Raw genomic sequence first — 13497 nt, 5'->3', positions numbered from 1 at the left:
ATAATTAACCTTAGATAGAGCCTCATTTAGCTACTAACACCAGAGTGATAAATTAGTCTTATTTTCTTATTTATCTCTGCCTCCAGCTCAGATAAATCCAGTGATGTTTCTGAAGAGTAGGAAAGGACTGCTCCTGCCATTCAGTAATAACTGCCTAATCATGCAACCAAGTTCTGCAAATGACCAGGAAAAAAGTCCCACCTGTTCCTTCTTAGAGCAAACCCAGTAATAAATAATACAGGATAGATCTTCCCCTCAGGCAAATGCACTTTTAAAAAATTAATTAATTTATTCATTTTGGGCTGCTGTTGGGTCTTCGTTGTTGCACGGGCTTTCTCTAGTTGCGGCAAGTGGGGGCTACTCTTCATTGTGGTGCGTGGGCTTCTCATTGCGGTGGCTTCTCTTGTTGCAGAGCACGGGCTCTAGGCACGCAGGCTTCAGTAGTTGTGGCACGCGGGCTCAGTAGTTGTGGCGCACGGGCTTAGTTGCTCCACGGCATGTGGGATGATATTCCTGAACCAGGGCTCAAACCCGTGTCTCCTGCATTAGCAGGTGGATTCTTAACCACTGCACCACCAGGGAAGTACCACAAATGCACTTTTAGAAGTTGAGTTTTTTATAGAGGACTAGATAGAACTAAGTCCATAAGTACTAACACCCACTCTCTTTTCCTGAGAATAGATCGCAAATCACAGGAAGGAAGTGGAAGAACTGGAACATGCTATTCATGAGCTGGAAGGAGAAAATTTGGTGCTTATTGATCAGCTGTTCAACTGCAGACTTGTGGACCTCAAAATACCCAGGTGAGAGTCATTACATATCTAGAAAGTATTTTTTTTTAACATTTGTATCTGTAAAAAGTTATTTCTTTTAAGATGACAATTCTTTAATAGTTGAAAAGAAAGGAGCTCACAAAATGGCCATCGGGAAGGTATAAGATCATTACAACCGACCACTGGTCCAGTGCAGACTTCGACTTGCTTTTTCTAACAATGCACTGTGGTCATAGTAGCAAACACTTAACATGAATGTCACAACTGCTGTCCTTCAGAAGCCTCTGGGCCAGCAGGGGAATTGGGCATAAAAATAAATGCATAACAGTACAGCGGAAGAGGTACGGGGTTCGAAGCCAGCACACAGGAGGGAGTGGTCAACTTGATGGGAGCTCCTGGAGTGTTCTGAGCATCTGGTTACCTTGTGGATTATAGAATGGTTTCCTTTGACAGTTAATGAAAGAGGCAAACTACTTTCTAGGCAGAGAAAATAGCCTGGCCTTCCAAGTCACATTTATTCCTGCATGAGAGAAATCAAATATGTATATGGCTTTGTAGTTTAGGTTATCTCTTTTTCTTACCTGACAAAAAAAAGTCTTAATATACCAATCTTGATGAAAAATTAGAGCCCTGGAATGTGGTATTAAAACCCAAAGTGGCATTCATAATTTGGACAAGTAGAAACAAGAAATAACCTAAATAGTAACATGCTTAGGAAGATCGAGGAATTAAATCACACAAATGTAAGGTGTACATGTGCAAGATGGGAGAGAAGTTCAACATGGTGGAAGGGTCAGGAAAACACTTCCACCTGAGTAGGTCTTGCTTGTGTGGCGTGGAGAAAATACTATTAGAGACATAATAAAGTATTTATTGTTGGCAAACTTCCTAATGTGCTTCAAGAAGGGTAGATACAAGTTGTGGGGTTTTTATCTGCTAAGTGATGGGTGTCGGGATACAAGATTGGAAAAATGGGAGATGGTGCAATTACTTTATAGGCTGAACACTGGGTGGGGCAGGACAGAGAAAGAGGCCACCTGCCTCCCTTCCACAGTCTATGTGTGCTGCCCTGGAGCCACAGATACCAGTGTAAATGAGGTAGGCAGTCAGGCTGAATGAATTGGCTGATTACTGGACTCCTGTACTTCCAGTGTCCTGAGGGTCCCTAGGGGGTGGGGGGGCCTCACTGTCACCCCAGCAGGCAATGCTCTCTTTTGCCAGCCTCCCTCCCTATGCTCAGGTCTCCAGCTCCACACTCCCGTCCCGCCTCTACCCCAAAGCTCCTGCTGCTGCCACCCCTCTGTGATCACGCGGAATCTCTGCCAGCCTTGCCTTCTAACCACTGCTCCACCTGCTGTCCGCTGTGTTCTTTTTCTCTCTTCCGAACCAGCCAACCCTTAGGAAAGAGCTACCCTGTGAACTGCCAACCCCACTTCCTGCTTTGGTCAGCTCAGTCTAGTGCACCTGATTTGCTGCTGATGTAGATGTGAAGTGCTCATTATAATAAAGGGGAAATCTTTCATCGGCCAGAGAGAGCTTGGCAAGGACAGGAAGGGGAGATGAGAAACTTTCAATGGCGACTTTCATTAAGCTGTTTGCTGTATTGAATGCAATTTAAACCTATCTTCTAGCTTCCCCACAGACATCTTCAGTAAAATCCACACTGTTCATCAATGCTTTGTGGGTTGGTTTTCTTTAGTGAGAGACCTGAGCGCTTAGTTTTGCTTCAGAGTTGGGAGAGATGAATTCAAAATCTGTCCGAGGGAAAAGAAACAGCATGGGCGACGTTTATAAGAACCGGGTTTGGTGCCCGGTATTTGCCTCCATGGCACACTGAACTTTTCCTTTGTAACTAGCATTTATCACAGTAGGGACTACTTTTTAAACATCTGCTTCCTTGCGAGATTGTCCTTGAGACAAGTGTTTAGGACATCTTAGAAAGACCTGAATAAAGAAACAGAGAAATGTGTAAACCCTCAATTATCTGTTACAACGCTTATCTAGAAGGAAAAGTTCAGGAGCTTTTCCTGTATCCATTTTCAAGTCAAAGAAATGTTAACACATACTGTGTAATTTATGGTAACTGCCCTTTCCACCTCTTTGTTGAGAATTTAGTCCTGTATATTCTGTAGGGTGAGAAATAGACATGAACAGTACCCAGTAAACATATAAAAACTTCCCTATTTGGATGAAGAATGGGGTATTCTACCTAATAGAGTTACTGTATTTCCCATCCAGAGCTCCCCAAACTTCTTTCCTTCCTGACTCCCATAGAACATCATAGTATTTGTCTGATACATTAGATGAGCTGAATAAGCTAGAGGTGACTGCTCAGGGACTCCCATGCCGCAGAGCTGAGGCTAGGTGGACCAGTACCTCAAATCTAACGCTAGTTTCATATGATAACGTTCTGTAAAATATCTTCTATAACAAACGTTGCTGCCCTGTGGTGGTACAAAAGTGACAATAAACTAACGATTAAGAGAGAAGCCAGACTTAAGAAGGGTACGGCGTTTAGTAAGATCTTAGTTATTCAAGAGTAAAACCAGGAAAGAAGAGAACTCTGTGGCCTCAGACTTGTCCACCTGCAGATCAGAGCTTCACTAAGTTAACACTTAAGAAGGTTTTAAGATAGAAATATTGTATGTAGTTACATTATTTGCTGGAGCTCTAAACATCTCAGATAACACCTCCTTCGTGGTCTTTAAGTAATTGACAGCCTGTACTCCAGGGGATTCACTCTGGTTGCTAAGCATGAAGTGTGGCTGGCGCATCTGCCAGGGGCACTTGCTTCATGCTATAGCTTCAGGCAAACTTCATGGCAATGCTGTATGGAGCTTTCAAGGTATCATGTCTTCTGACTGAAAATTCCACTGGCCTCTGCAACGCAGAGAGTTGCAACAGCAGACGCAAACTCACCAGGCTTGTAGCTGGAACACGCCGCTCAGCGAGAGCCAGAACCTAGGTGTCACTTTGGATTCCTACTGCTGTCTTTCTCTTTTTCTCTTTATCTCAAATCCCATCCCATTCCTCATCTGGATTCCCTGCAACAGTGACCTAACTGGTGTCATGATCACTCTCATTTCTGGGACTTTAAGCCTGTTATTTCCTAATCATGGGATGCCCTCCCCTCACCCCAAGCTCTTCCCTGGCAAAGAGCTCCTGGTGTTTCAAGACTCAACGCAGGTTTCATCTTCTCCTGGAAACCTTTCCTTACCCCCTGAGGCTAAATCCGGTGCTGCTTCTCTTTGCCCCGTGGCACTCCTGACACTGTGCTCCTCACATAATTACCCACCATGGTACAAACCATCACCATCAAACACTGTAAGCCTGTCTGCCACCCCACTGGGCCTGATGCCCCTTTCTCATCTGTGTCTCCAGCACCCAGCAGAGATAAGACACTACTGAGCAGGTGGTACAATATTTGCTGACTGACATACTTTTCTTATTTGTTTTTAGGCGACTGTATCTTGCTCAAGCTGTTGGACAGGAAGTGCCACAGGAAGAAATGCCTTTGGAGTTGCCAAAAACATATATAGGTATTATTTTATTGTAATGGTGATTTTTAAAAAGTTGACAAACACTTAATTGCACTTCTTGTTATGGACAGAAACCTTATATCAGAGAGTTGTTCAGGGAATAGATGCCTGCCAGCTCCTCCATATTTCTCTGTGCTTGCAGAGCTTACCTAACCCATCTCCTTTCTCTAGTGACTTTTCAAATCAAAGTCACCATGTGTCACAGTGAATTAAATAGACACTGGTAGAGAGGGATGGAATGATGTCTACACTGGCATGGTTTGTGCTCCAATTTAGCCAACCAACCAAAATACCAACACACTCACAGGTCCCCATGTGATTATTATAACTTATTAGCTAACAGAAGGAAATACAACCTAGATGTGGTTTCGAATAATAGGACTCACTCTCACTTTAATACCTAGATTCTACATTTCTAATTCTCAAATTTTTCTCCTCCAGGAGATTCTCAAAGGTCTTTCAAATTTAAAATGTGACAAAGGAGCGTATATATATATATATATATATCTGAGTCACTACACCAGAAACTAACACAACATTGTAAAGCAACCATATTTCAATTAAAAAAGAACTAAAACTGAAAAAAAAATGTGACAAAGTATGTATTGTATTTTTAATCTGTTCAAAAATTGTACATAATTAATTTCTTTGCACTCATCCCAGAAAAGTCACAATTGCAACCTGCAGAAGTAAAAAGTAGAGACTTGTTGAGCTTATCACTTGGGAGCAGTGCTTTACATCTCAGTCATGAGGATAGCAGCAGATACAGCCAGCATCTGAAGATAGATGAAGAGAGTTCAAGTATAGAGTTTGGAGCCTCTGATATGAAATACTTACTGTATGAGGATGAGCGGGATTTCAAGGTAAGATTCATGAGAAAACATCTTGACTACTAGAGAAAATGTTGCTTTGTTAATTAGTGGAGAAAATTAACCTGAAGTATGGATGCTGAAAAATTCTATTTGCAATTATTAGTAAAATTTGCCAACCATTCATGTCTGTCACTAGATACTATTTTCATTCCTACCTTTGCCCAACTTACTACATATATTCATTTATAGACATCCATTACTAGTATACCATGTAAGTTATCTAGTGCTACATAACAAATTACCTCAAGAATTAGTGCTTATAACAATAAATCATTTATTCTCTTTCAGGGCTTCTGTTGGTTAGAAATTTGGGAAGGTCTCCAGTGGACAGTCCTCACTTGGGTTCTCTAGAAGGTGCAGTTATATTTAGCTGAAGGCTTGATTTGGGCAGGAAGATCCACTTCCAAGGTGGTTCACTCACATGGCTGGCAAGTTGATGCTGGCTAAGCTGGGGGCTTCAGTTCTTCTTCACATGGGCCTCCTTACAGGGCACCTTTATTGTCCCTTTGTTACAGTATCTGGCTTCTTCCAAAGCAATCAGTCCCAGAGACCAAATCTTTCATATGACTTAGCCTTGGAAATCGGACACCAACACTTCCATCATATTCTATTTGTCGATGTAGCTACAAAGTTCCACCCAAAGAGAAACAGTGTAGCTCCTGCATCTTGAAAGAGGAAGGTCAGCATCATATTGTAAGAAAAGCATGTGGGATAGGATGTATATTAGCATGACCATCTTTGGAAAGTACAAACAGTCACATATACCATTAGGTGAAACCTAGATTATCAAGCCTTTTAATTTTAAAACCTTTTGGTACATTCCAGTCACTTTCACATCCACCCCTTGCTGTTTTCCCTCTTGGTACTACCAATAACCTGGAAAGTTCTCCTAGAACTTAAAGTCTAGTAGGAGAAAGAGTGATTAAGAAGGCAAAAGAAACTGAATAAATCAACAAAAACCATTTTAACTAAATACAACTCAGTCCTGCTACCATCAAGTGATAATTTAAAGACTAAAGCTCTAGTCTCTATAACACTCAAACACCCCCATGAGTATATTGGAATCATGACGCCTTGTATGTTACAATAACCTCACGCTAGTGGACAACTGTCTATAAAATTCCAAACTTGCCTATCATTTGGTTGAATGAAAAACCTTCTTCTTATGTTTTTGTTTTTATCCGTTGAATTTATTTATTTAAATTTCTTTTCTATTTGACTTACAATGTTGTGTTAACTACTGCTGTACAGCAAAGTGACTCAGTTATACATGTATATGTATATATACATTCTTCTTCTTCATATTCTTTTCTATTATGGTTTACCACAGGACATTGAATATAGTTCCCTTTGCTATACAGTAGGACCTTGTTGTTTATCCATTCTATGTATACCAGCGTGCATCTGCTAACCCCAAACTCCCACTCCTCCCTCTCCCACCCCCCCTCCCCCTTGGCAAATCACCAGTCTATTCTCTATGTCCCTGATTTTCTGTTTCATAGATAGGTTCATTTGTGTGATATTTTAGATTCCACACGTGATATCATATGGTATTTGTCTTTCTCTGTCTGACTTACTTTACTTAGTACGATAATCTGTAGTTGCATCCATGTTGCTGCAAATGGCATTATTTCATTCTTTTTTTATGGCTGAGTAGTATTCCATTGTATATATGTACCACATCTTCTTCAACCATTCATCTGTTGATGGACATTTAGGCTTTTTCTATGTCTTGGCTATTGTGAGTAGTGCTGCTATGAACATAGGGATGCATGTATCTTTTTGAATTATAGTTTCGTCTGGATATATGCCCAGGAGTAGGATTGCTGGATCATATGGTAATTCTATTTTTAGTTTTCTGAGGAACCTCCATACTGTTTTCCATAGTGGCTGCACCAACTTACATTCCCACAGACCATGCAGGAGGTTTGCACCCTCCCCAGCATTTGATATTTGTAGACATTTTAATGATGGCCATTCTGACCAGCATGAGGTGGTAACCCACTGTAGTTTTGACTTGCGTTTCTCTAATAATTAGCGATGTTGAGCATCTTTTCACGTGCCTATTGGCCATCTGTATTTCTTCTTTGAAGAAATGTCTCTTTAGGCCCATTTTTTGATTGGGTTGTTTGTTTTTTTGTTGTTGACTTGTATGAGCTGTTTGTACATTTTGGAAATTAAGCCCTTGTTGGTTGTGTCATTTGCAAATATTTTCTCCCATTCTGTAGGTTATCCTTTCCTTTTGTTTATGGTTTCCTTTGCTGTGCAGAAGCTTGTTAAGTCCCATTTGTTTATTTTCACTTTGATTTCTATTGCCGTAGGAGACCGACCTAAGGAAACACTGGTATGATTTATGTCAGAGAATGTTTCGCCTACATTCTCTTCTAAGACCTTACTTTCCACGGAAGTTTTTGATGTGGTGGAAATGGTATTGTATGTGCTACAGACTGAATTTTGTCCCCACCCCTCCCCCAAATTCACATGTTGAAGCCCTAACACACAATATGACTGTATCTGGAGATACAGGCTTTAGGAATTAATTAAGGTTATATGAGGTCATGAAGATAGGCCCTCATCTGATAGGACTGTGGCCTTATAAGAGGAGGCTTTGCCTTGTGAGAACGCTGTGAGAAGGCAGCCATCTGCCAGCCAGGAAGAGGCCCTCACCAGAACCCAACCATGCTGGCATCCTAATGTTGGACTTCCCAGCCTCCAGAACTGTGAGAAATAAAGTTCTGTCGTTTCAGCCACTCAGCCTGTGGTATTTGCTATGGCAGTTCAAGCAGACTAAGAGAGTCTACTACTTCAGAATCCTGCTCCAGATGGTTCTGAAATATATGGTAGACTTCCATCAATTTACTTTTCTCCTATCTCGCATTTATTGTAGCTCTGCAATTATGTATTTTAAAAGCTACATACAGTTATATGAATTTTTGAGAAATATTAATAAAACATTGCCTTCCTTTTTCATTCTTTGACTCTCCTAAATTCTAATAAATGTTTATTGAGACCCTCACAACATGCCAGGTACTTGTTAGATGCTTGAGAATTTAAGGGGAAGAACAGGAAGAAATGAAGTCTCAAAGACACCTATGTGGCAGGCCCTACCCTAAATAGTGTACATGCTAGTAGAAAACTGATAAAAATCATTGATTACTGTACAGGAGGAATGTCCTACCTGTATCTGTCTCCCTGACCAGTCTTTTGCCCCAGCACTTGGTACACAGCCTGGCACATAGTGGGCACTCAGGAAAGGTTTGTTGAAGTGTTGAAGGAATCCAAAAGAAGGAGTTACAGCTTGGAGAGGCTTCCAAGAGGAAGGCCCATTGGGTAGGGCTGGAGCTGTTTCAAGTCAGTTTGGGGTTAGCTGTGGGATTTCATATAAATTAGACTTCTAATTCTGTTTGTTGATATCTGAAACTATATTCAGTTTGACAAAATGTGGTAAGTTTTATATCTACAGTAGATCCTGTGAAATGTGCAAAACCCATGTAGATTTGCTCAATATTAAGACATTTATCTTCAGGCTTCCCTGGTGGTGCAATGGTTGAGAATCTGCCTGCCAATGCAGGGGACACGGGTTCGAGCCCTGGTCTGGGAAGATCCCACATGCCGCGGAGCAACTGGGCCCGTGAGCCACAACTATTAAGCCTGCGCGTCTGGAGCCTGTGCTCCGCAACGAGAGGGGCCGCAACAGTGAGAGGCCCGCACACCGCAATGAAGAGTGGCCCCCGCTCGCTGCAACTAGAGAAAGCCCTTGCACAGAAACGAAGACCCAACACAGCCAAAAATATAAATAAATAAATAGATAAATTTATTTAAAAAAAAGATATTTATCGTCAAAGATGTTTGTAGATCACTCATTTTGTTCTTGAATAATATAGAAAACTCTGCTGTGGTTATATCCTGGCCAGCAGAGGGCTATATAAATGCAGCCAATACTTCCTACTTCCTTTTACCAATTAAAGAGCTTGCAGAGAATATATCTCCCTGCTGTAGTTGATGTTCCCTCCCTGGCTCAAGCCCCCAAAAGACAAGCCTGCAAGCCTTGCTGCCTGCTCTTTGGGAGATTTGCCTACCATGCCCCAACTGGGTATATAACTTTACTGAGTGGTTTTATTTACAGCAGCTCTCATATTTCACATGTCATACAGCATTCAGACAATTAGGAGGGCAATGAAATCTGTCATATAGAGGCCAACTATAGTAAATAAAACCTGATCTATGAAGGCTGGTAACTTGCTGAATAACCTCTCCTGTTCTCCTCTGTGTCTGTTCACCACAGGATTATGTAAACTTGGGCCCCCTGGAAGTGAAGCTCATGACTGTGGAGAGCAAGAAAATGCCCATCCATTTCCAAGAGGAGACTCCAGACAAATTCTATGACGATGTCAGGAGCCCGGAAAGCCACATCACATATAAAATGATGAAGTCTTTTCTCTAAGAATGAAATCTGCAAAGTAAAAACAGCTTCTTATACATTTCCTTTGGGAACTGAGGTATATCAGTCACCCAATTTATTTACTCTTTGGTCCATTTTTAAAGCAGTTATTTCTAAAGGTCATAATTACATTTAAAATCAAAGATCTGAGTATTCAGCTATTCATTTACTTGCATGGCCTGAGTGACAAAAATGAAAGTACACTTTATATTTCCACATTCAAGTACAGAGGAGCATGACAGTGGGCCAAGATGGTCTCTGAGGTTGCTTACCACTTAAAAATTTACTGATCAATCTAGGATGCCAATATGAAATAGTTCAATTAGGAATTTTCTGAGAAAATTTAGAGGTCTGCATAGCACTGACTACACATCTTTCCCTCTGAGGGTGCTGAATGATAGATAGCCAGTCCACAATTTAAATCTACTCTTCTTTAACCTAACACTATAATGAAAATCAAACATTTTAGAAACAAATTTGAGGGTGGTAATTTCTTTTACAAAAATATTCCATCAATAGGGAGGTCCATCTCCCATCAGCTATATCAAGTCTAAACTGCTGAGTCTCTATCCAAGGTCATTACTCCTTCCCTCTTATTGGTACCACAAGCCAAGGACACTCTGACTGTGCCTGAATTTGGCATCAGCTTTCCATTTTAAAGCTAGTTCTACTTATAAAGCTTTTTACAAGAAACGCCTTTTTTTCTTCTTTTTTTTGAAACACGTTTTAAATATAAGGCCACAGACAGACTGAAAGTAAATACACCATGCAAACATTAACCAGAAGGAAGCTGGTGTGACCAAACTATTCGACAAAGTAGACTTTAAGGTAAGAAGTGTTAAGAAAATGAAGAGAAAATGAAGAAATATATGTCACAATAATAAGCAGATTAATTCATCAGGATGATATAACAATTCTAAATAATAATATAATCTCAAAATATATAAAACAAAATTTACCAAACTAAAAAGCAATATGGTAAACCTTATGTATATTTTACCACAATAAAAAAAGAAAACAGGCAGAAACAAATTCACCATTAGACTTGAAGGTCTTACCACACCTCTCTCAATAACTGATTAAAAAACAAAACAAAACCCCAATCATTAAGGATATAAAAAGTTAAACAACTGTAGATTACACATACTTTCCAAGTGTACATAAAATATTTACAAAAATAGACTATATCCTGGGCCATAAAGTAAGTGACAACAAATATTCAAAAAGTTGAAATGCATGGAACGGTTCTCTGACCACAGTAGGAAATAACTAAAAACAACAACAACAAAAACAAAGCTGTAATTTTCAGGTAAGCAAGATACTTCGGAAAAGCCTATGTGTGAAAGGAGAAATCACAAGGAAAAAATACTCTGAATTATAATGAAAAATATGACATCAAAACTTGTGGGGACCAGTTAAAGTGATGTTTAAAGGGAAATTTATAACCTTTCATGTATTAAAAAGAAGAAAGTTTGAAAATTCAATCATCTAAGCTTTCATCTCAGGAATCTAAAAAAAGCAGCAAAAATAAACCCAAAGAAAGTAGAAGAAAGGAAATAAAGAGCAGAAATTAATTAAATAGAAAGTTGACATATAAAAGAGAAAATCAACAAAGTCAAAAGCTGGTTCCTTGAAGGGTTAATTAAAATTGATAACCCATAGTAAGACTAATCAAAAAAGAGAGGGAATAAATGAAAAAGAGACATCACTACAGAATTACAGACATTATTAAAAGGATAAAAGGAAATTAAGCAGAAAAAAACTTTCCCCATAAATTTGACAATTTAGATGAAATGGACACATTTCTTGAAAAATATTTCTACAAAACAGGAGGAAACAAAAATTCTGATTTAGGCCTAGATATGTTTTTAAAAATCCAATCTGCATTTAAAAAATTTAAGAAGCCAGCTGGCTTGCTTCACTGGTGAATTTTTCCAAACATTTCAAAAAGATACAATACCAAATATACACAAACTCTTTCAGAGAACAGAGAAAAAAGAAACACTTCCAAATTATTCTATGAGGTCAATATTATTCTAATACCAAAACCTGGCAACATCATTACAGGAAAAGAAAATTAAAGGCCAGTATTTCTCATGAAGATAGATGCAAAATCATTCACAAAATATTAGCTTATTGAATCTAGCAAAATTATAATATATAATATTTCATGAATAAAGAATGCAAGGTTGGTTTAATATTCAGTAATCAGAGTGGAAACATGAATGAGATCAATGGATTATATCAATATCAATACCCTGGTTGTGACACTGTACTATAATTTTGGAAAAAATGCTTATTTTTAGGGAAACTAGATAAAGAGTACATGTGATCTGTCTGTATTATTTTTGTACAACTGCATGTGATTCTCAAGTTATCTCAAAATAAAAAAATCAAGGGTAAAATGAACAGAACATAGGTGGTAGCTCATATGATCATCTCACTAGATACAGCATTTGATAAAGTTTAACAGTGTGATAAAAATTCATAATAATATGATAAAGCTCTCAGCAAAGAAGGAATATCTTTTTTTTTTTTTTTAAAAAAAGCCCTGTAGCTAAAATTGTATTTAATAGTGAAATATTAAATATTTTCCCATTGAGGTCAGGAACAAGACATATATTCACCATCACACTTCTATTCAACAGTGTTGACTAGAACTGGAGTGTTCTAACCAGGCAAGAAAAAGGAATTAAAAGCATAGAGATTAGAAGAAAGAAGCAAATTGTCTTAGAGATGTCAAGGTTTTGTATGTAGATAATCCAAAGTAATCTACAAACTACTAGAATTTACAAGTGAATTTAGCAAGGTCACAGAGTACAAGGTCAATAAAGATCCAATGTATTTCTTTATACTAGCAACAAACAATTGGGAAAAATAAAATATAATAGAATCAATGACATCAAATATCAAGGAATTCATGCAATGAAACATAAGCAAAATTTCTATGCTGAAGACTTCAAAACATTGTTGAGAGAAATTAAAGAAAACTTAAATAAATGGAATAAACAGAGAGATACACCATTATCATGAAGTAGAAGATTCAAAAGAGTTAAGATGTCTGTTCTTCCCAACTTGATCTATAGATTCAGTGCAATGCAAATCAAAATGCTAGCATTTTCTTGTAGACGTTAACAAGTTTTTTGTAACATTATTATGGAAATTTATAACCTAGGCAGAAGACCTAGGATAGCCAAAACAATCTTGAAGTAAAACAACAAACTGGAGACCTTAACACTACCAAACTGCAAGACTTAATATAACATTTCAGTAATTAAGACAGTGCACTACAGGCCCAAAGATGAAGAATCAGTCCGGTGGAACAGAATAAAGAGTCCAGAAACAAAGCCACACACTTACAGTCTCTTGACTTCTGCAAAGATGCCCCTATAATTCAGTGGGGGGGGGGGGGCATGGTCTTTTTTAATAATAAATGATGCTGAGGCAATTGTATATCTGGGAAAAAATGAACATTGACTCTTACCTCATACCATACACAAAAATCAACTCAAAGTGAATCTGAGACCTAAATATGGAACGTAAAACAATAAAGCTTTTAGTAGAAAATACAAGAATATTCTCATGCTCCCCTGTGCACATCCAATAGATCCTCAAAGCCTATGCCTGAAATTTTAAACTACATCTGGTACGTGGGTAAATGTGGATTTGCTAGTGTTCCACGTGGCTCCATCAAGCCTACTGCTCCCTGTATCAACCACCTCCCTGGGAAAAATAAAAGTCATAAAAAGAACCAATCATAAAAAGACTGATAAACTGCATTTTATTAAAATTAATATCTCTTTTCATTAAAAGACACCATTAAGAGAGTCAAAAGGCAAGCCACATACTGGGAGAATTTATTTACTATACCT

The 13497-nt window shown here is 38.7% G+C and overlaps 1 protein-coding gene across 1 annotated transcript in view; it reads left to right on the top strand.

The window, feature by feature from the left end:
- The window catches only part of CCDC83 (coiled-coil domain containing 83), a 37772-nt gene extending 28144 nt beyond the window's left edge, over window positions 1–9628 (top strand). Inside the window, exons 7-10 of the mRNA XM_065883009.1 lie at window positions 682–803; window positions 4233–4312; window positions 4976–5175; window positions 9470–9628. Of these exons, the coding sequence (XP_065739081.1) occupies window positions 682–803; window positions 4233–4312; window positions 4976–5175; window positions 9470–9628 (561 nt within the window). The remainder of the gene's footprint in view (window positions 1–681; window positions 804–4232; window positions 4313–4975; window positions 5176–9469) is intronic.
- The last annotated feature ends 3869 nt before the right edge of the window (window positions 9629–13497 follow it).

The sequence above is a fragment of the Phocoena phocoena genome, chromosome 8 (genome assembly GCF_963924675.1).
Source record: "Phocoena phocoena chromosome 8, mPhoPho1.1, whole genome shotgun sequence".
NCBI lineage: Eukaryota > Metazoa > Chordata > Mammalia > Artiodactyla > Phocoenidae > Phocoena > Phocoena phocoena.
The sequence above is the reverse complement of the archived record's forward strand: the minus strand, read 5'-3'. Positions and strand labels throughout refer to the sequence as shown.